Genomic DNA, 26,089 nt, shown 5'->3' with positions numbered 1-26,089 from the left:
TCAATGCAATTATGTTTTGTGCATTCCATCCGGTTGTTGTACATGTTCAAGCTTTTTTTTTTATACAAATATATTATAATATTCTACTGAATATATGTCAAGTATTTCATTCATATACATTGCCTTTACTTTGAGTAAAATAACGCAATGCAATTGTAATCTAAGTACGGCACAAAATACAACAACAATCAGATGGAACCGTACCCAACCCCAATCATACTGGGCCCTTTTCCCGGGAATACATTGGCACTGCAGTCATGTGATGAGATTCTGTGAGGTTAGGCGTGCAATTATTCAGAAAGTAATAGGAATGAGGGCATCACTGACCAAACGTGCTCTCGTAGCTCAGTTGGTTAGAGCACCCGTTTAGTAAGCGGGAGGTCTTGAGTTCGACTCTCAACGAGAGCAAATAATGACGATTCTCGTTTTGTCCATTCCACAGTTTGTGGCGATTGCCCGTAAATGTCTCTTGCCATCTTCGGCATTTGATGACTTTGGTTTCCCTTTTTTCAAGCTTTCAGTTTTGCATGGTCTTCAATTTAGGTTCTGTTACTGGAACTTTGAACGCATCACGGTGAGAAAAACCAAATTCCTGCTTCTTTTGGGTTCGTTGCTCAGAACTGAAAGGTCAATGAGTAACAACTAAAGAAACTTCAGCAGATAGTTTTGGACGTCAATTTCCGTTGCATTATCCTGATATCATTCGATTGAAAAGCATTTTTGAGTTTAATCTAATAGCATAACAGAACAAACTGCTCTTGTGTCGCGTACCCTTTTGTCCTCCCCAGATAAAACCCAGATCCACACGGGAACAAAATCTAAAGTTGAATATTACTCCAAGTTGATACTTTTTAGTTATTCACTGCAACAACAAAAACGAAAGGTACAGATCTACAGACATACTGGGCAGCAGACTTTTACCTCCACCTTATACACTTTGACTCTAAGACACCCAAAACTAGTCCAGAATAATTTTTAAAATCCTAGTACAACATCAACAGATAGCCATTTAATCACAAGAAGTTCAGCAACCCTGCAGGTCCCGCCACCTTAGATAAACTAGCCCTGCACGGTAATGGGTATAAGCCCCTGCAACTACAAGCACATGGAAGAGTTGGTGACTGTGCCCAGCAATATCGAACTTTCCAGGCATCCATCTTTCAGGAACTCTCATGGCGTAGACCAGTGCTCCAATACCATAAAAAGCTCCCATTAGAAGTTCATACCCAGTTGTATGAAGTGCCTCAGGCTGGTTCCAAAATAGAATTAGCTTATGCAGAATTGGCGCTGCACCTGACAACCCCATCACAAAGAAGAGGGATGCCCGCATAGTACGATATTCTGGAGTTTGGAATACTGGTAGAAGGGAAACCAATATGGTACCAATTCCCAGAATAGTAATGAATCCCAGATACAAGTTGCAAAAGAATGGATAGCACATGAAGGAATAGTAAACAGGAGGATAGAAGGAGGTCGAGATTAGAGCAGCAATCCCGGCATAATCAAGCCTGAGCATGATGTATGATAAACGCTCTGAGTGGCATGAGAGCAAATGGCAGGTGCTGCTTGCCAGCAAGCAAAACATAGCACCACCCATGAAAGCAAAGAATGGCCAGCGGGTAATCGGTCTCACCAGCAACGGTGCTATCATGTTAGCCACATCTTCCTTCATGCCACGCTGCACCGAGTCATGTTGGAGAAGATGTTAGCAGCAATTATCCAAGGTAAGAAACAGAACAAGATACAAAAGAACATTTCCAAATTCATGCGTTTAGTTTCTCATAGATGCAGAAAGTTTCACATGAGATTAGTTTGGTCCGTTGCATCTCCTGTACAAGTTCAAGTTGCAAACACAGCATGAGAAATGCCAAAGAATGCTCATCTTAATGCTGCACATGAAATTCTTGCCAACAAAGTTCAACGAGAAAACAATTTAACTAGAAAGAGATCATTGATTCAGAAGAGGGGAAGCCTAGATCATCAGAAGCATGTAAATCATCAATAAAAAATTCTGTTCCACAGAATCAGAAAGAAGTAACAGAAAAATACAGAATTAGGGACTCAATACACTTGCTCTAAATGAAATCTTTCTCGCAGAAGTAGGGAATCAAGAGCATTTACAGATGCACAATGAAAATGAAATCATTTTTGCATCAAAACACCAAAATTTAGACAAAGAAACAAAATTACTTGCAATACATAATTATGGCTAAGAATGAAGAATTTGTGTTCCAAATATTCTCTATATACAAGACCTCTGCTTGATAGGTCTACGAACCTAAAATTCAAAATTCCAAAAAGAAAATTAATCCAGCAAATTTTCAGGTTATTATCTAAACTGAAGCAAAATAATATATACAGTCATATGACCGACAAGCAGAAATCAAAGAAGAGGTAACATCATCGTTTCTGGTGAAATTTTCTAAAACCAGGGTGGATACCACTCCACAACCCCATAATGAGCAGTTACAACATAACAAGTGTTAAAAAAAATCATCTCCTATATCAGTAGATAATTCAAAAATTAGGCATTGCAAAGCACCGAAATTGTGAACTTTAAGCCTTCAGGATGAAGGACTCTAAACATGACACCATGACAAAAAGATCCTGAACTTATGATTGAGACATCACGTGCACTTAAAGACTATCAAATTGTAAAACCACATCAGAAGTTCATAATTCAACCTACTAAACAATTCAACAGAGGTAATGAAGTTGGTGTAAACTCATCTCTGATGATTTCTAAAGCCAAGGAAAATAAGATGGAGGAGAAATTTAGGCTGAATTACCAAAACAGTTAATAAAACACAGTTTGCTGGTGACAATTCTGAAGTGAATGTATGTTTTGAAATTCGGATGAATAAAAAATTAATATCCCGAATAAAATCCTGTACAGATACCTAGTAAGCCAATCTGCAGCAAGCTTTAAGCAGACCCTAATTACCTGATGTGTGAAGAATTTTCAACTATCTTGGATACAGATACATTTGACTAAGATCATATGCCATACAGAGCACATCACATGCCTACTGAGGCAAATGAAAAAGGTAACATATCATATAGAGCATATTACAGAATCAGAATCTGCAAACTAATTTACAGCGAAAGCAAGGACAGATAAGCTAATAAATGGGTCAGTTTCACAGATCCAGGTAGCTTACGTTCAGATTCATGTATATTCCACACGGGTTAATTTTTCAATAAGAGCACAAAAGAATTTAGTGGATTTACATGAACAGATCAAATAGTAAACCAAACAGGATGGAAGAGTAAAATAAGTGCCAGTGTGGACTGATCAAAGAGAACTAAGAAACTTACAAGGTGAAAAATATTTTGAAATTTTGAGGCCTCACAGACAAAGTTATTAAACCAAAAACCTTAAGGACTCTATCAGAAAGATGACATGGATAGCCACATCTTATTTTACTCAGTGTAACAGCTACTACCTACGCCAGATTCTTAGAATGCACATTTCTTCAGGGTGAAAATTTGACTGCGAAAGTTTCCTGCTTTTAAGGAAGACTATAATGAGGAGACAGGAGAGAATTCAAAAAACACAAAATCATGCTCTGATTTACAAAGTGGATTCCTTGCTGTAATTAAGAGCCAAGGAATAATCAGTACCAGAACGCAGGCATCAGTATGATTGCTATGCAAGAATCGCTCAGGCAAACAATTGGTGAGGAGCTCTACAATATGCCAAGTAGATGGGGATGATAACAAATCCATGGAAAGCAATGAGGTCTTCAACTCGTCTCGAAATTTTTGCAAATCAGGCATGTGTGGCAAGGAAGGAAGGCAAGTCAAAAATTCTTCTTGCAATTTCTGAAGATCAGCTTTCTTCAAAACATCAGGGAGATGTTGTAAAGTAGGAAGTTCCACAACGCTTGGGACCTTCATTGCTGTATAAATGGTGAGGGAAAGGAAGAGAAAGAAACCTATCAAGTGCCTGCAACAAACACCAGTTCATGCCTCTGTGAGAAGCTTTACTTAAAACTGGAGCTCCTATCTATTATTTGCGCCAAGTGATGATGGCGAAAAAGGAAAGGGCCCTAATGTAAAAGCAGTGGGGGTAACAGGAGCAATAGTTATATTCAACCTTCAATATTTGTTCCATTAACGCTGTTGTAATAAAACTTAAATTGATTCAGTTTTAGCCACCCTAGCCAATGTTAATCTAAGGCTTCCTTTGCCTTCGTCACATTGGTAATCCACATAGTATGCGGTTACAATACCGCGAATTCTTGATGGCAAGACAGAAAATGTAATCTATTGAGGACATCAGAAAGGACTTGACGCCTACTCCAAATAGCAAAATAGTAGTTCTGGAGGTTCATTTGAACATGCAAAGTAGTAGTAATTGGGAATTCGGGAGGAACTCCACACTCATCAAGATTCTAATGCATGCTACTAAAGTGTTGGCTATTTCTTGTCAATTAGCTACCAGTTAACATAGCTGTTTGTTTGTGCAAAGACACGCAAAATCAGAAAATTTAGGGAACAATAATTAACCTAACCGAGCAAAACAAACATTTGGATTAGTTGATAAAGCAAAGGAAGTAAACGTTGTGTAGGTGGAATGGCATAGAATACTCACGTCCAGACATTGAGGGTCTCATTATGAATGGTAAAAATGCTGAGCAGTATATGCTTGAGAGGCCATCCAGACCGGTAATGACCAAGAATGTACTCATTGTCCTTTAAATAGCCAGGCAACGAGTGGTACTCTACCAGCTGGTACTTCACCTTCTTCCACAATCTCTTCCCTTTCCCTTCCTTTGAACAATTGTAAACCCTTTGATCGTTGTCACGTGATCCTCCCCCAACTTTTGTCTCTGCAAAATCCCTTTGATCCTTGCCCATTTTCTGCTCAACCAACCACCATTTAGGATTGATCAAGAAACTAAAAATTCCGCTTGATCTGATGGAAATAAAGTTGATCTGATGGGAAAAAAACTGTCTTTTTTGTTTTTGTTTTCTTACCTGGATTTAATAAATAAATGAAAGACGCACCTCAAATTGAAGAATCAATTCAGAAAGAAGGCCGAGCAGGATCCTAATTCAGGTTGAGATGTGCATACAAGTGTGTACTTATACTGGATAAATTGCCCAGAGAAAGAATACTTTGGGGGCGAGAATTACAATTACAAAGGGGTCAAATCCAATGTTTAAAAGCCTAAATGAATGGTTGGGAGGTAGGAGAAAAGATTAAACCGCTGAGCTGATATAAATCAGGAGCAATACGGAAGTTGGAGGGCGAAGACGGGCGACAAAATGCGATGGTGACAATGGAATAAATATCAAGCCATCAAGAAAGCAAGAAAAATGGAATAGAGGGGCAAGTGGAGAGATTCTTCATGGAGATGCTGAGATGATTTCGTTGTATTCTTAAGGTTGCGGATTTGGAACGCCTATTAATGTGTTATATGCCAAAATTACCGAAATCTTGCTTCGGATATCGGGAAGCTCGCAAAAGTTGACGGCTCCATTTTTTTTTTTTTAAATTTTTATATTTTTGGTGGGTCCTTTCGCCAACGAATTATCTTTGTCGATTCATTGATCCCTAATTTGGTTTGGACAGCTAACTATAGATTGTAGCATCTCAACAATAAGCTACCTCCTGCCCACCCACTCCTGACTTGAGGAATATGATGGTACTAAAGCATTCTTCGGTGAACTTAGTATTTTGTTAAAAAAAAACCCCAGAATAAAATAAAACGCATTTCTGTTTATATATACATATAACAAAAAAGTGACACGAAATTCATATTTTAGCTTCTCGGGATAAAAGCAATAAAAGGAAGGCTGTATGATACATTGCGAGACCTCAATTTTTGACATGACGATGATGATGGTATCTTTAAAGATCTACCGCATCGCAATATGTAAAATTATTAATAATTCTTTAAAGCGCTTTGAGACTGTGATTTATAGTACCTGCTACTACTTGTTCCTTGTAAAGTTGTATTTGGAGTAACCCATGCTGTTATCAGTATTAGTTTGGTGGTGCTTGAGATTTAAGAAGCACAATTGAATGAACATCTAACTTACATAATTAACCACTTTTCTCATTCCCTTTTGTTTAGCTAAATAATTAACGCCTGCTCACTCACTGATGAAGAGATGCAATGAAATATTTATTAGACGAAGACAGAGAAAGTCTTGAATGCCCACAAAATATAGAAGATTTAAGGTGCAATACATCATGCATTGTAAGCACCATCTACTATGGGCTTTGAAATCATCTTTTGGCATTCAGGTTGTGTTTGTTGTGGTAGCATATACTAGCAAGTTTGTTATACTTAGTACTCCCTTCGCCCCCAATTATTTGATTGCGATGTTTATACTTTTCTTTTCAGTCTTATTTATTGTAAATTTAAATTTTAAATTTGAATGATAACGTACATATGATTGCAAGAAGGGATAATATTAAAAGAAAACACTAAAAAGTATTTTAAGTTTTGTAATATAACAAATATTTTTGGATATCGTAAAATGAAAATTATGACGCTTTTTCAACAGGGGAGGATGGGAATATATCAATCAATAGCCAAAAAAAAAAAAAAAAAAAGGGCCAGTTAATAAATGTACATATGTTGTAACTACCAGGTTGGCAATGGACATGGTCAACATGATTTGATGGCTCCTATTTGTGAATGTTTGAGCTCGCAAATTTGCTTGCTTTACGGCGTTGTTAATCGCGGATTTTGAGTGCTTTGGGTCAGCTATCCGCCGCTTCCTGTCCGCTCCATATTTGCGACAAATCAAAGAGACCCGCTTGGAGAAGGGCACGGTCAAAGCTTGATGGCCAATATTTTTATCTACTATCTCATTATCAATCAATAGCTCTGCTTGCTTAAAGGCTGGCTATACTAATCACTCATTTGATGTATCATTACGTTCCATATGATGTCAATGATCATCTGATTCCTTTTCATTAATTCTATATCAATCAGTGTTGTTGTTGTTGTGCGACTAAAATTGATCTGGGAAAAATGCTACGTGCTCTTTAAATACCTCAAGCCATCATGAGTTCAGTAACTATATATAAAGCTTAAATATGAAAGAGAACCAGACATAATGAGCATAAAAAGAAAAGGAAATAGGGAATTTGGATAAGGAATTAAATGACACTCAATAATATTATTTCTCCCAGTTAAAAATTAAAATTGTTAAACAGACTTTTTTCTTCAAGTTTCTTATTCATCAACATAAAATGCCGTGGTTATGATGGGGCTTTGACAAGGGGCTAACGCCCCTGTCCTGGTCAATGCCTCCTGCTCCCCACTACAAGGTCAATTTTGACGCTTAGTTTCTGGTAATGGTGTGGTCATCCATAGTTGATTGCTGGCTCAACTTAAAAAATTCAGACGAGTGCGTAGTACGTCCGTCTGATCCGGTGGTGGTTTAGTTCTTTTCGCGTTACCCCAAGACCTCTACATGTACAATCCAGAATCCATATCAAACATCATTCACAGCTTAATTCATGTGATGGTTCAAGTCCAGTGGTTCTCAACATAAATTTTCGAAGGGCTCCTGAAAACGAAGACCAACCTCCACTCTTTAATGCTGTCTGCTCTTGCATCTCAAGATTGAGAAATTTGTACTCTTGGCCTTGAGTGAATCGCTACTCTATTATCTCAATCGAAGACGGAAGGATCCGAAACATGGAGAAGGCAATCGTTAGCCCGCTTCCCAATCCCATTTTTATCTTTCAGTTATTCTTTATCAATTTTCACATCATGTTCTTTGCTTGCTCGTTTGCGGGACATTTCCTTTGAAAACTCCACCTAATAATAAAATTGAACAGGTTCTGCTTCCACTTTCAGTTGGGCCGCGATGAGCAGATATAACCACATGACAACAACAGGCGTTTCGCTCCCTTGTCAGGTGAGTTGTCAATGGCCCATCAAAGAGCACAGGCCCACTGGGCCACTATTAATGAAAGCAAAATTCAAGCAAAGCACCACAAAAAGCTGGATCGACGTTGACCATCTTGTTCTGCTCTACATCCGTGGACCACGATCGCCGTTGAATCCATCTCTTTCCGCCGAATTCCCCCAACCCAACAAAACTGAGAATCTGGTTAAAATTCATAATCACCAGTGGCCTTAATCCTTCCGATCTTTTTTAGCATTTGCAAAAACAACTACCAGCAGTAGAGCACTCTACCCCAATTGTCTTAGGAATACCCCGTGGTACTATGATATACTGTACTATATTATGGGATGGATGATGGATGAATGGGAAGGTGGGTTAGAAGGACATTATCAATACTTATGATCATCCATTTGCGTTAAGGAACCTCCATCATCTAACAACACAAATTATAGAAACATGATGCAAAATGAGGGTTGTTCCTCAAAAAAAAAAAGGGGGTTGTTGCTGGTAAGTTTGAAGGTTGAAACATATATAATATATACGACTCGGTTCAATCTTTTTCGAATTATTTCTGAATCTCTTAGATCTCTCATTCTGCAGTACAGAATAGAATAGTACAGATCTATCGTATCCGATAAAAACAAAAAATACGACTCGTGTAACTTGGGCCTGGGACCAAGTCCTGACCAACGATCTCTTCTACCGTGCGTATTCGTTCTAGACCCACCACTACTTGCAGTCTAGCAGCGGTAGAAGCATTACTGTTACCTTCCTTCACCTGCAAACGCAAAGTCATAAACCTCAACCTGCATTTATCATCATCTTTTTTTGGCCTTTTAATACCTCAACCTGCAGTTTGGCACATCTAACACTCCACGTCTCTTTCCCCTATCTCTCTCTCTCTCTCTCTTCCATTTAATCTCTCCTCTCAACATCCATCCATCCATCGTTATCACAAGTCCTAATGCACTTTCCACCCCCTTAATGTCTGCTTGGACCATTCTCCATCGTTAACGTTGGCTTCATCAACTCAAGTCAACCTAATTTTTCTGGAGAACCACCGGCTGTTATTCCCATTTATTTATGGGGGAATCTCACGCTGCTTACTCTACTCTCTCTCTCTATATATATATGTATACCTAGATACTACTCAAGAAATTCTCTCTAATTAGGCTTGCCTTCGGTCCCCCTCCCTAGTCCCTCCTGCCTCCTCCTTCCCTTCCTCCGTAATCACTTCTGTTTAGAGTGCCCTTTGTCACGTCTCTCTGGGATTCTTAAACGTACGTCGGTGAACTTGACGGGCGTCAGACACCTCGTCACACTACGCCACGCTACGCTACTTTCTCACATTTACTCCTACACCATTATAGGGACTTGGCTTTGTGGTCAAAGCTCATGCTAGAATTCAAGTAAAATTTTCTTCTCTTTGCCTTTCCTTCTCTGCCGGGGAATTCTCTCTTTCTCAATTCTCACTACAACGTACCTTCCTTCTGTATTTTTTGGCCTCACGAAAACAAAAAGGGAGGACCATTCAGCTCAACCAATACTAGTACTACTACTACTTAATAAAGTTCACTCACCAACACAACAGAAGCAAATATTACGTTACCAACTACCAGTTGTAGCAGAGAGTATTTGGGTTTGATCGATGGGGAATTGCCAGGCGGCAGAAGCGGCCACGGTGGTGATTCAGCATCCGGGGAACAAAGTCGAGAGGATTTACTGGTCCGTCAGCGCTCACGAGGTCATGTCTTCCAACCCCGGCCACTACGTCGCACTTGTCATCAGCTCATCGACAGCGACGAGGTCGGAGAATGGTACACCGGTGAAGCAGCTGAAGCTTCTCCGTCCTGATGACTCCTTGCTTATGGGACAAGTTTATCGACTCGTCAGCTTCGAAGGCATGACATTACTTCTTTCTTGTTGCAACTCCTTTTTATTTTCTTGCAACAACAACACAGGATAATTAATTAGGAGTCTTCTTGTTGCTCGCTTGCTACTAACACAGATGTACTGAAAGAGTTTGCCGCCAAGAAATCGGTGAAACTTGGAAAACTGCTAAAGGAGAGTGGTGGGCTCGTCCTGGACACCAAGACTAACTTGTCTGCTCTGACTCCCAACTCCAATTCCAGGCCCAGATTGGTGAATGGAACTTCGTCGCTTATTAAGGTAATAATAATGATTAACTCTACTACTTAATACTACCACATATTCAACATGCCCTTCATATTTAAAAGGTTCCTTCTAAGTACGTCATTTCGTTCCCAGTTCTCTAAGGGGGAGGGGCGAATCTAAGAAGGTACACGGGTAATTTGAAGGAGATTGAACTATCATCAGATCAGATCAGACGGATGCATAGTACATTCACCTGAATTTTTTTTTAGAAACAAATCACTTAAATTAGATGTGAATTTTTTTAGAAACAAATCACTTAGATTAGATGTGATATTTTTTGGTGGGAGGCAAGATTACCCGCTTAAGTGGCTGCCACCAGCCTTTACAACTAGTAGTACTCAAGTTTATTCATTCTTTTTTCTCACAGCGAATCGAGATAGTAGTGTGTAGTGTACCTTCACCTTCCATGCTTTTTCTTTTTTTGTCATGTCTACACATGAAGGAATATCGTATGAATTCCAAGTAGAAAGTACTAAAATTTAAGAGCACTAAACGTAGGCACATGTTGAAGCGCTTTTAAAGAAAGCATACATGTATAGTGGATTTTAATAATAAATAAATAAATAAATAAAAAGAAAGCATGGTGGATTAATTAAGTGCTACTGCTTCATATACAAGTAGTATAAGAAAAGTTGGGTGGCACGCAGCCAACTATTGGTGGAGTTTAAAGAAAAATGATTATATCATAGCAACCACCAAGCCTCTACTAGTTATTGCTGAATGCTGATGTTCGGATACTGAAAGATGGTGGTGGTTTCTAATAAAAAGATAAAAAGCCAACAACGACTAATTAATGAGGCCGTGAAAAATAGGCTGGCCCCAAATCCAATTATAAATTGTTTTAATTGCTAAATACATATATTGTTACCACTATCCCCCAACCCCAAGTATAAAATACTGGAAAATAAAAAGAATATAAGCAAAAATATCTTGTATACCTGGTAGGTTAGGTTAGGTTAGGTACGGTACAAGGTATATAACCTAACCCTAACCCTTGCCTCGCACAGGAGCATGGGAACTTCTTTGAGAATATACCAGTTTGGTGGAGAATAAATATTTATTTATTGGAGTATTCGTAAAGTTCGGTTAACTGGTAAGGTTAATCATAAAGAGTCACATGGGTTTTCAATTTCATATTTGGAGTTAAACTGGAAATAATAATAATAAATGGAAGAAGGAATATATGCATTATGAAATTGGTTTGACTTCTTTTATTTAAAAGATTTGATGGTAATAGCTGGGTCCCCAATGCCATCCTCAGAATTTATTTCTGAAGTCTATACCTTGTATTTGTTTTTGGTCCAAAAAAGAGCACTAATCAATTTTGATTTGGGGTAATGCATGATTAAATTAGCTTGCTTTCATCTTTAAGCTATTTAATTTTATATACACTCGCTCCTATTCAGTTGGTTTAACTAATGAATGTCCTTTAATAAACTAGCCAGCAAGGCGTGTGTATTAATTAATCTGATGATGTCTTTAATTTCGCAGGGCGCGCACGAGGGCTATGGAGCAGGTAGCAGCAGTAGTAGCGGAATGGGCAGCAACAGTGGTAGCAGCAGCAGCAACAGAGGCGTGGGAAGGCATCATATTGGTCATGTTGGGCAGTGGAAGCCAGCCTTACAGAGTATTGCAGAGATTGGAACTTGAACTCAGCCTTGAGAGATTTGCCAGGACTTCTACTACGACGCAGTGACGTCCTAGTGCTACTCCTGATCGTCTTTATCGCCTTTCCGCACAAATTATAGATTCTCTTGCATGCTGCTTTTTCAGAAGATGCATGATTCATGCATGTACAAAAGCACTCGTCATCAGTTACCAGTTTTCTGTATTTGCGTGAACAATTCCCTCTTGCATTGATGTTCTTTGTATAAATGAATGAAAGAAGCGGGGAGGGAGGGAGGGAGGGACCATTTCGTTTCTATTAGCTTGTGACGTCTTCGCTGGATTTATGTGGAGGGTTTGCTCCCAGGTGTCGTGCCTTTTAAGTCATACTTTAAAAGCTTTCTGCAGATGCACCTTGCAGCTCTTGATCGCGTATATTTTCTTCTCTCTCTCTGTTTTTTTTTTCCAAGTGTAAATGAGTGATCTCGGTACACTTCCCCGCCCAGATGGATCCTCTGTGCAATATTTTTTGTCCACTTTTATGTTCAATGCAAAATTATGTAGTTCCACTTGATATATCTACCGATGTGGCACATAAAAAAGAGAGGCTGTTTGGCTGCCTTACACCAGAAAAAAAAAAAATTATTTTATTGAAGAACTTCCTTCGTCTTCTAGGCAAAAAATGGCGGCAATAGGTTGTGGAATTTGACACAGTAGCAATAGGGTTTTAGGAATTGTAATAAAGCTGTGTAAACAAAAAAAATCCAAAAAAGAAGAAAGAAAAAGAAGCATAAGGCAACCAAGCAGTCTATATCATAGATTCTGTGTTCTATTCGTGGGCTTGATATATTCAACTTATCTTCTTGCTCAATGAAGGAAAGACAACGTGCATTTATACATACATATATATATATATATATATATGGTAACGTAGGTAACCGGCTGTATTACAACAAGAGTTTCTTATTCAAATATCGAAAGTGCAAATAAGAAAAATAGAGTCCAACCTTATTGGTGCGAAAGGCGATAAGGATATCAAGGAAGAAACGGTACGCTGAAGTCTTCCCAAAGTAACAGTATGTCACTTTCATGATGGATATTGGAACTGCATTGGGCGGCATCCCCCAGCCTTTTTACAACCTTTCTCTGTCTGTTGCTAAGATCAGTTGCAGTATCTGTCGTTAACTGTTATCAGCCTGCATCTGCATTTCATATTTTACATGTATATCAGTCTGCATCTGCATTTCAGGGACTCAGTATAATAGCTTGGTTCACATATAGCCGTGGTTTTCTTAATATGGAAAATTTCGAGAAATACAGAATACGATCAAATTATACTTCAAGCCCTTCTTATCATTCCTCTTCATATCTCTCTCTCTCTCTCTCATTTTTTTTTTATTTGGTAGAAGCTTATGGAACTGCACATTTAATTAAGTAGGACAGTATACAGGGGGAGAGCCAGGACTATTGGAAAATAACTTCAAGATTCTGCCTCCAAAGCCAAAAGAAAAAAGGGGTAGATGATCTGCAGTTTTGTTGACAGTACACTCCTATTACAAAATTTTATTTTGATGAATTATAATTTGTTCATGAAGATTAGGCTTGCATGTATTTTGGCTTTGGATTCAATTATATACTGCTCCATAAATTATACGGCTAAGACAACAAAGAACTTAACATCGTCTAGCAAAGAAATACTTGAATCCAGGATCCAAAAAATGAGGAAGAAATAGAATAGAATCACCATGAGGATAAAGTGCATGACATGTTTGCAGATTTCTTTTGTCATTTGTTGTTGAATGCTTTGTTTCGGCCCTACAGCCATAAATTTTGGGCCGATAAATTTAGGATATACACAAGTAGTCCCTTCTCTAATTACTTTTATATGGGCTTATCTGTGAGGCGGGCAAAGTTTGGATCTGGTTTGGGCCCCAAGAGCAAATTGGTAGAGGCCTAAGTAATTGAGGCCCCTTACTTTAGAACCAAAAGAACAATAATACCCTCCTCCTGCCTTCGTATTTTCAACTGCTACCCTTTTCTACTCTAATCACAGAATACATGGCTACCGCTGCTGCAACCTCGACGCTTCGGGTCATTTTTCCCGTTGTATGGGTCCTATTCACTTCAATTTCAATTCTTCCCTCCATTGTCTCTGCTAACGACCATACACTGGGTATGTTTCCCAAGATTCTACGGCTTTACATAATTGTTTTCCTTTGATGTTTGTTTACCGCTTATTTCTGAGCAAGGAAAAGTGACAGTGAGGAAAGTTGAGTAAAGACTAGAAACTTGAAGGCTGATTTTACTTTTTCGTGCAATTAAAGTAAAACTGACTAGAGAAAAGTTTTTGGTGCTTGGATGTTAGGGCTGAAGAGCTCGGAGCCGAATAACTTCGTCGTGGTAATATACTTTGTTGCCAAAAAACTTGGAAGAAGGAAGGGATGATGTGTTAAAAATTTTAGTTAGTATCTTGATTTATGTCGCTTGTCTGTAATTTCGTGAAAGTGCGTGCATTTTCATGAATCATTACTTAATTCTTACGCTATTATGGATTTCTGCAGCTCGTATATAATATGGTATATATGCTAGCCTTTTGCGTATCACGAATTGTACTGCAGAAGGGGTTTTTTTTTTTTTTTTTTGGGGTTATATCTCATGTACTGTAGACTAAGCTTTAAGTGTTTGTATCCCTCTAGAAGTTTCAAATTTTGATACACAAGCACTTAATGCTGCAATGCCTACACAGACCGGAAATGAATTTTTCCGCGAGGGGTGGGAGTGGCACAACTCTATTTTACTGTTGAAACTGTTTTCTTTCTTCATGGTAATTATCTTGTCAAAATTCACCTCCAGGTTGTGTAAAATATGCATCCTGAAGTTGAAGTCTTAGCAGGGATCCCCAAACTCAAGTTTTGAGTTGGTTTTACGTTGGATATATGCCAAATTTAAATGTCAAACTTGCCTGTGTTCTGAGACATTTTTTGTGCATGTATAACTGCTTGTTTTCATGCTTGCAGTTGTTACTGAGAATACAACGTTGCAGCTAATACCAAGCTTAATAGTTGACAAATCACCTGGTGTAAAACCTGGAACCAAAGTGCTTTGTGAAAGAGTTAAGGTTCAAGGTTTGTCAAGGCTGAAGGGTTTGAAGAAGTTTCCCAATACTATCAGAGTGAAAGTTGCATATGTAGGAAGCAGTGGTCGTCCACCCATTATTGAGGTTTGTTTCCACAGGTGCGTGATTTTGCATTTTGGTTTTCTGTTACTGCATCCTTCTCGTCTAAGTCGAAATTTGGATTTACTGCACATGTTTTTAATAACTAATTGTTTTAGGGCATTTGCCTATCGATTGCTTTACGTCAAAGCTTATTTTAGCTCAAGGAGACCTAAAAGGCTTTCAGCATCTCTACTAATCTGTTGGCAAAGAAGCTCCTTGTCGTTTTCCAGATATAGCAATACTGCTCATCAGTTGCCTTAATAATTATTTAGAAGTGTTCTTGAACTGAAAAGTATGTAATGGGTTCAATTAACTTGCCTTCCTATTGGAAGACATCTTTCTTTAGTAAATAATATTGAAATTAGCAATTTTTGGCTTGATCTTACACTAGAAGCAAAATAGTTCTCCTAGCAGTAAGAAGCCTGGCTGCTTACTGATTGCAGCTTAGAATTGGATAAGTAGTGGATGAAGACAGTGGCTGTGGTACTTGTTATTAAATTTTTACATGTTATACTTTGAATACCTTACTAGGTTTGAGTTGTACATGGTATAAATGAATTTCTGTTTTTAATGTGCACATCCTATATGCTAGGTTTTGAGTTGTCCATATTATAAATGAATTTCTTTTTTAGTGTGCACATGCTATACACTAGGTTTGAATTCTACTTTGATATTGCAGGAATTTGACTGTTGGTATAGGGATGTGCAATCAAAGCCAGTGGCAGAAACTTACCAAGGGGTCATGGATGAGTTCAATGTCGCCATTTGATCACAAGCTCTTAGATATACGGCTAACAGGCTCCCCTACAGAACCTATTGAGGTTTCCCTTGATGAAGGTTGTTTTCTTAGGATCAAATGACTAAGTGACGTTCCTTTTAGTAATACTTTTATTTAACAAACCATTTGCAATCTTTTTGCAGAAATTTTCTTCTATCGTGTTATATTCTTGGTTTTAGGAGTTATCATGATGATGTTGGCTTCCTTCCTTAGCAATTCCTTAGTTTTTTACTACAGTGGTGCAATGGCTGTGGGAATTCTTCTTGTGATATTAATGGTCCTGTACCAGGTAAGCTTCATTAGGTTTCTGGTAAATTTACCTTTATATTCATGAAAAATGAATGCCACACTGCAGTGATGTTCATACAAGATGAATTTCTATTTGACTGTAAATGTTACTCAAGAACTTTGCGCATTCCAACTTGATATTATAGACGAGCTTGCAGACAGGCATATAGGTATCAGTTGTAATGTTGCACTTAAAATGAAGGATCGCAATGGGCAGTTTGGATTAACATTTGATCACTCACTCTCTCTCTCTCTCTATATATATATATATATATGTATATATCTCTGGATATGTAGACACACACACACACACACACACTTATTGTTTTAAAGCTAACTATTGTTTTGCTAATATGCTGTCGACAGGGGATGAAGCTTCTTCCAACGGGCAGGAAGAATTCACTTGCGATAGTCCTGTATTCATCCATGGTCGGTATCAAACTTTATCTATTCTTTAGTGTGTGCAAATGAAGATTATGTTCAACCTTCTCAATTTATCTTCAGGTTGGTTTGGGCACTTTTCTACTTCGTTACTTGCCAAGATTGTTGCGTTCAATTCTCACTGAGATTGGTATTAGTGAAGACATGTACAATCCTGTATGTAAGTTCCCTATTTTTTTTCTGATAGTTTAGTTTACTTGTCTTTTGGCATTGAGAAACTGATTTAGTCTTTGAGATGGAAATCTTTAAGTCTATTTTGCTCAGTCTCATCTCCAAGTTGATGGGGTTTCTTTGTTTCCTTTGAGGCCTTCAATCTCTATTTTAGCATTTTTACTTTTCAAATTCCTCGTATTGCTGATTTTTTTGCCTCCACTTCCAGTTTAGGATTAAAGTTATTAATGCATTTTGTCACTTTATGCAGCTGGGAATATTTCTGCTGGTTTTTCTTGTCATTGCTGGAGCTTGGTTGGGCTTTTGGGTTGTCCACAAACTTGTACTGACAGAAGATGGAAATATTGATGTTGGGGTATCTCATTTTGTAGCTTGGTCCATTCGGATTTTGGCTTCTGTTATGATTCTGCAGGTTTAGCTGCTCATCTGTGTTTTAGAGTTTGTTTGACCTTTCTTAGACTTCTATTTGTTCTCTACCTGAGTACTGATTTCATATTCTTCAGAGTTCTATTGACCCTCTGCTAGCAGCAGAGGCATTGCTTTGTGGAATTTTTGTTGCATCAATCTTAAGGAGATTTACCCCTCTTGAGTTTCTGCAAGGCGTATACAGGTGAGTCACCCTATGAGTTCAGATTGCAATAGCCCTTTCTGGGTAGCTTCCATTTCATCTATTAGCTACCCATGTTGCATATGCCAAAATGCTTGGCATCATCCTCATTTTCAGCCAAGTAAGCATAATTTATGGTATTGAAATTTTTTTTTTAGTGGCTAATATGCTCTTTAATGGAAAAGTGCTTGCCAAATCCTTGCAGAAGGTTTCACAGATTGAGAAAGTCCAAGCGCAAGATATTTCAGGATAAGTATGCATCACCAGTCAAAGAATCTCATGATTCTATGCCCTTCACTGAAGCCCCATCCAGCACCTTGCAAGGGTGGATTCACCTTTTGACACAACATTATTAATTTACACCCGAGACATATGCTAGCTCTCTTTCTTGCTTATTATTAATTATTTCCGCTTTTCCTTCAGGTTCTACCAGCATGTCTCCAAGGCAGTTGACAGACTCAGAAGCGTTCTACTCTACCTTTCATACCACTCCTTACCGAAGAAAAATTTCAAAGGATGAGTGGGACAAATTTACCAGAGATTCCACGAAGAAGGCACTGGAGAACCTGGTCTCTTCCCCAGATTTCAATATATGGGCTGCTGCTCATGCAGATAGACTTACTTTAGCCCCTAACAAAGAAGTTACCAGGCCCAACTATCTGCAGAGGTTGTTCCACTGGCTTTGAGCTTTTAGTGACTGCAAGGTGGTGGCAAAGACACGATATAGAGGGTATGTTGTTGAGCAAGGTGGCTAAGGGGATGGTGCGGCTCAACCAATACTCTGATCGTGTACTGTACATTAGTTGCTAGAATTGATTTTGTAGGTGATTATGGATTTAGTTTCTCGTTCTTTTTATATTATTAGACTGACCAGATTAACCATCTGATAGCGTGTACGTTCATTATCTACTTGGAACATCATGGATCGAGTGGCTTCTATTGGCATGTAAAAGATCAAATCAGCAGCCGCGACTCGCTGATTCACGAAGTCAACTGTAACCTGTAAATGAAAATCTCCTTCCCCCGGCCTGACGATTTTATCTGCCTAATTCAGATGTCTTTAGATTTTTGGCTTGTGCATGAGCAAGATCTCCTATGGAGAAAAAAGATGAGGGGGTAAAACTACTAATGTGAAGCTACAATTGCTTTTCTTTTTCTTTTTATTCTGCCCCAAAAATCAAACTTCATTCCTTAGCCATTGAGGAATATTCTTCTTTCACTATTGACATTTCCCAGAGTTTCAATTTTGTGATGGCCTTGTGCTTCTCGTTTCGCTGGAGGATTTGATGTGTTGTTGAGTCGTTTCCCCTAGAAGAAGAAATCAGACGGATATGGCAATCAAAATTAAAAGCTACAAAAAAAGGTAATTTTCTATCGTACGAAAAAAGGCCAGTTCGTCAGATCTGCCATGATGATGCCTTCCTATCAAATAATTCACCCTTCCACTAAAGATGAAGAGACAGGATAGAAGATGTCCTTTGTGGCATTACACGGTTAGATCGCAGTGGCCTTCAAAATTCTCGTCTAATGCCAAATTGATATATCGGAGGGCGAAGTTGAAATATTGATGGCAGCATCGTCATGTGGAAACGACGACGTAACCTACTATCATCGAATCGAATAGTGTGTGAACTTTCCCGAAAATCAGGTTCAATTCGCAAGTCGATTGAAAATTTGAATTGAAACCCCGTCATGGGCGTCGCATTCGCAGTCAGAGAAACTGGTAGAAGGGAAAGAAGGCGCCTGTTCTCGAGATTTCCTTTCCTTCTCCGCAACTCAAATCAGCTAAACAAACAAATATAGCCAGCGTATTTTTTTTTTTTTTGTCGTCGACTGATAATACTACTAATATATAGCCAGCGTATGATAAAGATCTTAGCACACCAACGGGTCGCTGCATAGTTTTGCCACGACAAGACAGTAGTGACACTCTCTGTAAGATTAAGCATTCTTATATCTTAATTAAAGCGGCAATTCCATAATAGCAGTAACAGAAAAGTACGTTGTTAGTTGTTACTGCCTTCTTTCATCTTCTTCAAGTTCATACATACTCCTACTCCTACTTTGTTTGCTGCTAGTAATTTTTTCCATGGCCGTCTTGAACTCTACTCCTATAGTATCGGCCCATTTGATGGACAGAACCGACCTAAGATTGGGATCAACGTTGAGAGCAAAGGAGAGGGAAAGTTTCTGGTCCAAGTTGAGGTGCGGCAGCTGCAATGGCGACTGGGGAGTAAGTGGTGCTGCTGCTGCTACTACTAATGTGGCAGAGGAGCACTACGATAGTGATACTAATAATAATTCGTCAGAGAAGGATGAGAAATTGTTTGTGAAAATCATGAGGGAAGCTCAGCCCTACTTTGAGGCCCACAGGCGGAGCACCTTCGTCCTAGTTTTCTCCGCAGACATTGATGACAGCCCTTTTCTGCCTACCATACTCGAGGTTGGTACCTCGGGGCTGCAAACGAATCGAGCCGTTCGCGAGTCGTTTGAGTCAAGTTCGATTCGAGTTCGATCAATATCGAGTTCGAGTCGAACTCGAACTCGAACCCAAACTCAAAATATTAAACTCGTTAGTTCGCGAGCCGATTTGCGAGTTCGAGCATATATATATATATATTTTTTTTTTATTTTTTTTTTAAGTATATATATATTTTAATTTTCTTATTTTAAGTATATATATATTTAATATTTTTTTAATTTTTATTGTAAAATTACATATATATTCTTAATATTTTATTATTTCGAACTCAAACTCAAGCTCGAACTTGAAATTGTTAGCTCGTCGAGCTCGAGTTTAATAAAATTTAGTCGAGACTCAGCTCGATTAGATCAAAGTTCGACTCGACTCGACTCGTTTACGGTTCTAGTGTACCTTTCCCTCCCCCTCCCCCCCCCCTCTTTTACGGATTTCTCTTTTTTGTCGATGACCTCAGACCAATCGATCCAATGAATCTTTAGAAGGAATTTAGCATATCCGGCCACAGCCGGAGACTCTGTCCACTTTGAAGTTTAAATCAAAGGCAAGTACCTTCTAGAACTTTTAATTCTGTAGTAACTTGAACTCGTCTTCCGTGCTATAATTCTGTAGTATTAATTTTTTAATCTTAGATGAATTTATCAAGTGTAACAAAATTATGGTTTAAAATCCGAGTGTAACTGTGTATTACAAAAAAATAAAAATTGATATTAAATAATTGCGATAATTAATTTGGTCGAAAGGTTAAAGTACTCTTAAATAAATTTAAAAAAAAAACGCGATGATTATAGGGGAATTGGTAGTGATGGAGGGAGGGTAATCTGCAACTGGCACTAGTAATTATAGTAAATCTAACCCGGAGCTTGTTCCGGATGTAAAAGTTTTCGCCTCAGTTTGTCCGTAGATTGGAGGGTACATGACGGGTAGGTGTTAGATAATTCTGGCGTAGCTATCCATTGATTGGCAAGGAAAACGCCGGTGTGGGTAGGGGAACACCTCTCCCGAACGTAACGGCCAAAACACATATAGGACACGCAGAAATCAAGGTGGGGTCCACCCCTAGCCACGGTTTCTTTTTTTTTTTTTTTTTTTAAATAGTTTCTTACTAGTAGTTAGGGCTGCAAACGAATCGAGCCGCTCGCGAGCGGCTCGAGTCAAGCTCGAGTCGAGCTCGAGATTAATCGAGCTCGACTCGAGCTCGAGCCAGCTCGAGTCAACCTCGAGCTCGAACTCGAGCTCAGATTATTAAACTCGTTAGCTCGCGAGCCGGCTCGCGAGCTTGAGTATATATATTTATATATTTTTTTTATTTTTATTTAATAATAAAATTACGTATATTATATATAAATATATTTTAATTTTTTATTTTCATAGCGAAATTACGTATATATCCTTAATATTTTATTATTTATTCAGAAAAAAATATTATTTTTTTTTTATTTTTTTAAAAATAAAATAATTTTTTTTTATTTTTTTCGAGCTCGAGCTCGGCTCGACTTGATTCGAGTCGAGCTCGAGCTCGAAAATTGCCAGCTCGTCGAGCTCGAGCTCGAGCTCGAGCTTGATAAAATTTAATCGAGCCTCGGCTCGATTAGCTCAAACCTCGACTCGGCTCGGCTCGTTTGCAGCCCTACTAGTAGTAGTAGTAGTAGTATTTGTATTTCTCAACGCTCCGCGGCGCTGTAAATTAGATGTAAATTTAGTAAAATCACCGCCGCCTCCAGCCGGAACCGAATCCAATTCAGCAACTTAAGCTGGGAATAAAAAGGAAAGTAGTGATTTCATTTTTGCTTCAATATTCCAAGCTCTGAGTTTGCATGGCTGCCTCGTCTCCCAGCTCTTGCGTTACTTCTCTCAGAAACCATCATCAGCAGCCACAATTCTATTGTCACCGCCCAAGTATTAGAAACCCTCGAATTTGGAATGTTTTCTCGGGGAAGCTCAGTCGATTCCCATCCTTTGTTATCTCGTCTTCAAACGGTGGTCTTATTAATTCCGGGAGAAAACGGAACTTGATCAAATGCAATGTTTTAGAGGAGGAAAGCAGCGGCAGTAGTATTAATGCTAAAAAGGACGAGTCGTTCGTCGGGTTTTTTCGGGAAGCCTGGCCTTATTTTTTAGCTCACAGAGGCAGCACATTCGTCGTTTTAGTTTCAGCTGAAATTATTGATCGCTCTGATTTGGATCATATTCTCATGGCACGTCTTTCATTGCTCTCTCTCTCTCTCTCTCTCTCCGCCTTTATCTTTCCTTTTCCTTTAGTTTTGCTTGTATAAATAGCTGTAAACCTTCTTCTTGCAGGATATTTCGCTTCTTCATGGGCTGGGAATCAAATTTGTTCTGGTTCCAGGGACCCACGTGCAAATTGACAAGCTTTTGATTGAAAGAGGTTTCCAGTTGATTTCTTTCTCAATCTTATTATTTGCCTTGTTCTTGTTTCTCTGTCATTAAGCCACTTCTGCTCACTTGTTTGGGTTGTCTTCTCTGCATCATAACGTATTAGTCCTGCCTTTTCTGGACGTTACTTTGTGTTTAACTTAGTTCTCAACAGACCATAAAAAGATTTCTTGTGCTTAATAGCTTTTAAGCTGCACTTTTGAAGCATTGGATTTTTACATTATTAAATGGTATTCTGAAATAGCATGTGCTTACTTGTCTTTTGGTTGTAGGAAGAGAGGCCAAGTATGTTGGGCGCTACAGGATCACTGATTCCGATTCCCTCCAGGCAGCAATAGATGCTGCTGGCAGAATTCGTATCATGATTGAGGCAAAGCTGTCTCCCGGACCTTCCTTGAGTGCTATTCGCCGACATGGAGATAATAGTCGTTTTCATGATGGTGTTAGTGTTGCAAGTGGTAACTTTCTCGCCGCAAAGGTGCGATTCCAAAGCTCAGTAACATCTGCATTCAGTTTCAACTTCCCCTGCATGCTATGGGTGACCTTTCTAAATTAGTTGACAAGTTTTATCTAATGTATCTCTCCTAGGTAACACTTTTTAACTTTTTATCAAAGGCTCAAAGCAGTTTGTGTTTCTGAATTCTCTTTTGGCAGAGAAGAGGAGTTGTTGAGGGCACTGACTATGCGTCAACCGGTGAAGTAAAGAAGATAGATGTTTCTCGCATTCGTGAGAGGCTTGATCAGGATTGTATAGTGATCTTAAGCAATCTCGGTTATTCCAGCTCTGGAGAAGTGCTAAATTGCAAGTATGCTATTTGGCTTTTAGTAGGTATTTTTGTTGCCACTAACAAGATCTGATTCCCAAAAAAATTTCTACTTTAAGTTTCACCTAGATCCTCAGTACTGATTCTTAATTAATGATGTCTAAGTTGCTTCTTCTGAAAGTTGCTTCTTCTGACTTGTAATATTTTGAATATGTCATTTGTCCTTTGTAAAAAATAATTCTGATTAAATTACATTTATCTACCTGAAGTTCTTTAAGGATTAGTTAGGCATTTGCAGTGGTCATCTTAGAACTAGTATGGTGATGCTTAGCAATGCTTATCTTGTTCAAAAGATTCAGGAGTTGAGAGTTGCCACTTTTAGATGTACCTGTTCATGGATCGGACGTATCTCTTGTTGACCACTCTCTCTCTCTCTCTCTCTGGTTCTAATTGGGCTACACATTAATCCAAGGATCTAAAGATCTGATCATTTTTATATCATTATGCTGCATTTGACACTTGCGGATACTCATACTGCAAAATTCTAATTAGGCTTGAATTGCTGGATCGTTTTCTAAACCGTTCTGCGATATTGCATTCATGAAACATATAAACTCTGTGTAAATGTCCAGAGTGTCGACACTAATGCCATCTTGGTTGCTAAATGCAGCACATATGAAGTTGCAACTGCCTGTGCCTTAGCTCTTGGTGCAGAAAAACTTATCTGCATCATAAATGGGCCAATTCTGGATGACTGCGGACATCTTATTCGCTTCTTGACCCTTCAGGATGCAGACATGCTGATTCGTGAACGCGCTAAACAAAGTGAGACAGCTGCAAATTATGTAAAAGCCGTTGGGCAAGACGACCTGACTGGTTTGGGATATAATGTTTCGCATGGAACATCACGTTCTTTAAACGAGAATGGTTTTAGCCATAAATATAGTGCAACATTTCAAAATGGTGTTGGCTTTGACAATGGCAATGGATTATGGTCTAGTGAACAAGGTTTTGCTATTGGAGGTCAAGAGAGGCTAAGCCGGCTAAATGGTTACCTTTCAGAATTAGCTGCTGCAGCTTTTGTTTGCAGAGTACGTCTCAGAATTATACTGACTCACAATAGCAGATTTCTTTAGTTAACTCTAACCAAGAACGTCATTCTGTTTACCATAGTAGTCATCAGCAGTGTTTTGCTTGATTGCTTTCAAAAATAAAAAGACCTTTTCTAAGCATTTAAATACTCCTCTAAATTTATATCCCTCTACCTCTTAACAGAAAATGACAGAGAGAAATTACATGAAAAGAACTATTTTTCTTCCCTCAAAAACATTTTTCATCATTTCCCTTCAGGTAATACTCTTTTGACTTTCTTTCCATCAGGGAGGAGTTCAGAGAGTTCATCTACTGGATGGCAAGATTGGTGGTGTTTTGCTCAAGGAGTTGTTTCAAAGAGATGGTGTAGGGACTATGGTGGCAAGGTAGGACATGTTTTGCAGTACTGTTGTACACAAAATCATTTCCTAGGTTTTGAATCAGTACCCCTTTAAACAATCAAAGCATTAACTACTTCAGGAGATTTTCCCCCCAAGTTGACATTTGTTTTTTACCTCAGTGATCTTTATGAAGGAACACGAATGGCGAGGAAGACAGATATCCCTGGTATAAAACAGTTAATACAGCCTTTAGAAGAATCTGGCATATTGATCAGGAGGACGGAGGAAGAGGTTTACATTCATGCTTTTGTTGTACTAATATATACTACATCTTTTTTTCTTGAAATTAAATCATGTATTTTTTGCATTCCAGATACTGGAAGCATTGGATTCCCTTATTGTTGTGGAAAGAGAAGGTCAAATAATTGCTAGTGCTGCTTTGTTTCCCTTTTTTAAAGAGAAGTGTGGGGAAGTTGCTGCAATTGCTGTTTCTCCTGACTGTCGTGGTCAAGGACAGGGTGACAAATTACTTGGTATGATAAGTTGTGTTTCTGCATTAAATAAATTATGGCTCTGGCATCTAGATGTCTGATTTGACAAATCTTTGTATGTGGCTTTTCAATTGTTGGTTGGATGGAAAATTTGGTTCATGAAAAATACAAAAAAAAAGATGAAAATCAAACAGCAGATGATTAAGAATTTAGGGTCATGTTATCTCTTTAGGTTGCTTAGTGTTTTAAATCATCAGTTCTTTCTGAGAAATTTATGATGTTGCATCTTCATTGTTATAACTGATGTCTGTGCTATATGCAGATTACATTGAGAAAAAGGCATCTTCCCTTGGATTAGAAATACTTTTTCTACTAACAACTCGCACAGCAGATTGGTATGATCTATTTCTTTTTCTCTGTTATTGTGTAATACATACTCATGGTTTCAAGTAAGATGGAAAAGCAAGAGTATGAACAGTATACTCACCAAAATTGGAAGGCTTCTAGTACCAATTTAAATCTTCCGTTGTGGATGTAAGCATTTTATCAGTAGCACAAGCTTAATTATGGTCACAAATGCAATCAATAAGTTCTTGTAGGCGCACTTATGCCCTGCTGCAGAGTCAAGATGGGTTTCTAAAATGGAGTTATTCATTGATAATGCATGTATTTGAGAGTGATTATTTTCATTTTGTGATTAATGGCTTTGCAATGTTTTCGTCAGGTTTGTAAGGCGTGGCTTCTCTGAGTGTTCCATCGAACATATACCACAGGAGAGGCGGAAAAAGATCAACTTATCCCGCAGATCCAAGTATTATATGAAGAAGCTGCTACCTGACAGGAGTGGCATCCGTTTGGATGGTGCTTTCACTTGACTTGATATATAAATGGCGTTTGCGTTGGGATTGAATACAATTTGAAAGTTGCAAAGTGATGTAATTTTGTTGTAATACACATCATTTTACGGCTTTCCTCGGAAGCAAGACCTGTAAGCCGGAGCCCTTAAAGTAGCTTCCTACGTTTCTTTTTATTTGTGGGAAAAATCGTCTATCTGTATTCATGGAACTGCGTCATCTGAGCCCAAATATACGGCTGATAGAGGCTGCTGGTGCGGGGTACAGCATTGGTCTCATCCATGAGTTGCAATTTGGACTCCAGGGTTGTCAGCATCCTAGTTCCTTTGTGTTGAGATTTGTTTGCCAGAAGTTCAAACAGCCCTCTCGAACCAGGTTTTCACAATTACGAAGCATTATAAACTTGTGCCAGAAGGAAGGTGAGCGGTACCCTGCTTCCTACCAGCGTTAAGACAGTCTACTGAAATTCGGGTCCTTGTTTTCTTATTTTTTGTTCTTTTTCTTGTTA

General features: G+C 38.6%; 4 protein-coding genes and 1 non-coding gene across 8 annotated transcripts; 4 read left to right on the top strand and 1 right to left on the bottom strand.

The window, feature by feature from the left end:
- Positions 1 to 334: 334 nt before the first annotated feature.
- Positions 335 to 408, top strand: TRNAT-AGU (transfer RNA threonine (anticodon AGU)). Its single transcript has one exon. It is a non-coding gene; the product is annotated as a tRNA-Thr (tRNA).
- A 400-nt stretch (positions 409 to 808) lies between these two features.
- Positions 809 to 5,411, bottom strand: LOC113699235 (heptahelical transmembrane protein 4). 2 transcript variants are annotated; one of them, XM_027219445.2, is made up of 4 exons: positions 4,984 to 5,411; positions 4,598 to 4,866; positions 3,625 to 3,949; positions 809 to 1,678 (listed from the first exon to the last, which is right to left on the bottom strand). In XM_027219445.2, exons 2-4 carry the CDS (start codon positions 4,861 to 4,863, stop codon positions 1,025 to 1,027), a joined length of 1,245 nt encoding a protein of 414 aa, XP_027075246.1. In that variant the 5' UTR covers positions 4,864 to 4,866; positions 4,984 to 5,411; the 3' UTR covers positions 809 to 1,024. The 2 variants fall into 2 exon arrangements, with proteins under 2 accessions (XP_027075246.1, XP_027075245.1); XM_027219444.2 differs by having other exon boundaries at positions 5,014 to 5,410.
- A 3,315-nt stretch (positions 5,412 to 8,726) lies between these two features.
- LOC113698592 (uncharacterized) lies at positions 8,727 to 12,239 on the top strand. Its single transcript, XM_027218462.2, has 3 exons — positions 8,727 to 9,782; positions 9,890 to 10,050; positions 11,548 to 12,239. Exons 1-3 carry the CDS (start codon positions 9,530 to 9,532, stop codon positions 11,704 to 11,706), a joined length of 573 nt encoding a protein of 190 aa, XP_027074263.1. The 5' UTR covers positions 8,727 to 9,529; the 3' UTR covers positions 11,707 to 12,239.
- A 1,417-nt stretch (positions 12,240 to 13,656) lies between these two features.
- LOC113698045 (uncharacterized) lies at positions 13,657 to 17,815 on the top strand. 2 transcript variants are annotated; one of them, XM_072057302.1, is made up of 10 exons: positions 13,657 to 13,834; positions 14,679 to 14,895; positions 15,558 to 15,715; positions 15,800 to 15,945; positions 16,311 to 16,373; positions 16,449 to 16,541; positions 16,807 to 16,968; positions 17,060 to 17,166; positions 17,369 to 17,488; positions 17,587 to 17,815. In XM_072057302.1, exons 1-10 carry the CDS (start codon positions 13,720 to 13,722, stop codon positions 17,681 to 17,683), a joined length of 1,278 nt encoding a protein of 425 aa, XP_071913403.1. In that variant the 5' UTR covers positions 13,657 to 13,719; the 3' UTR covers positions 17,684 to 17,815. The 2 variants fall into 2 exon arrangements, with proteins under 2 accessions (XP_071913403.1, XP_027073513.1); XM_027217712.2 differs by having other exon boundaries at positions 13,658 to 13,834; positions 17,369 to 17,416.
- A 3,508-nt stretch (positions 17,816 to 21,323) lies between these two features.
- LOC113699217 (probable amino-acid acetyltransferase NAGS1, chloroplastic) lies at positions 21,324 to 25,757 on the top strand. Of its 2 annotated transcripts, none has more exons than XM_072057301.1 (10): positions 21,324 to 21,840; positions 21,944 to 22,031; positions 22,312 to 22,577; positions 22,694 to 22,845; positions 23,474 to 23,894; positions 24,184 to 24,281; positions 24,416 to 24,527; positions 24,610 to 24,769; positions 25,050 to 25,122; positions 25,452 to 25,757. In XM_072057301.1, exons 1-10 carry the CDS (start codon positions 21,460 to 21,462, stop codon positions 25,600 to 25,602), a joined length of 1,902 nt encoding a protein of 633 aa, XP_071913402.1. In that variant the 5' UTR covers positions 21,324 to 21,459; the 3' UTR covers positions 25,603 to 25,757. The 2 variants fall into 2 exon arrangements, with proteins under 2 accessions (XP_071913402.1, XP_027075219.1); XM_027219418.2 differs by having other exon boundaries at positions 21,326 to 21,840; positions 22,312 to 22,517.
- Positions 25,758 to 26,089: the final 332 nt, after the last annotated feature.

The sequence above is a fragment of the Coffea arabica genome, chromosome 7c (assembly GCF_036785885.1).
Source record: "Coffea arabica cultivar ET-39 chromosome 7c, Coffea Arabica ET-39 HiFi, whole genome shotgun sequence".
Lineage (NCBI taxonomy): Eukaryota > Viridiplantae > Streptophyta > Magnoliopsida > Gentianales > Rubiaceae > Coffea > Coffea arabica.
Note: the sequence above shows the minus strand (reverse complement) of the source record. Positions and strands in the feature narration are given on the sequence as shown.

Bases quoted from the DNA above. Each gene is read 5' to 3' on its own strand.
- LOC113699235 (XM_027219445.2), bottom strand. From the start codon at position 4,863: ATGGGCAAGGATCAAAGGGATTTTGCAGAGACAAAAGTTGGGGGAGGA. The intron at 3,950-4,597 runs GTGAGTATTCTA...TGTTTGTTGCAG, and splicing joins GAGACCCTCAATGTCTGGAC to GCACTTGATAGGTTTCTTTC. The intron at 1,679-3,624 runs GTACTGATTATT...GACTCGGTGCAG, and splicing joins ATACTGATGCCTGCGTTCTG to CGTGGCATGAAGGAAGATGT.
- LOC113698592 (XM_027218462.2), top strand. From the start codon at position 9,530: ATGGGGAATTGCCAGGCGGCAGAAGCGGCCACGGTGGTGATTCAGCAT. The intron at 9,783-9,889 runs GCATGACATTAC...CTACTAACACAG, and splicing joins TCGACTCGTCAGCTTCGAAG to ATGTACTGAAAGAGTTTGCC. The intron at 10,051-11,547 runs GTAATAATAATG...TTAATTTCGCAG, and splicing joins GAACTTCGTCGCTTATTAAG to GGCGCGCACGAGGGCTATGG.
- LOC113698045 (XM_072057302.1), top strand. From the start codon at position 13,720: ATGGCTACCGCTGCTGCAACCTCGACGCTTCGGGTCATTTTTCCCGTT. The intron at 13,835-14,678 runs GTATGTTTCCCA...TCATGCTTGCAG, and splicing joins TGCTAACGACCATACACTGG to TTGTTACTGAGAATACAACG. The intron at 17,489-17,586 runs GTGGATTCACCT...CTTTTCCTTCAG, and splicing joins CCATCCAGCACCTTGCAAGG to GTTCTACCAGCATGTCTCCA.
- LOC113699217 (XM_072057301.1), top strand. From the start codon at position 21,460: ATGGCTGCCTCGTCTCCCAGCTCTTGCGTTACTTCTCTCAGAAACCAT. The intron at 24,770-25,049 runs GTATGATAAGTT...TGCTATATGCAG, and splicing joins ACAGGGTGACAAATTACTTG to ATTACATTGAGAAAAAGGCA. The intron at 25,123-25,451 runs GTATGATCTATT...TGTTTTCGTCAG, and splicing joins ACAACTCGCACAGCAGATTG to GTTTGTAAGGCGTGGCTTCT.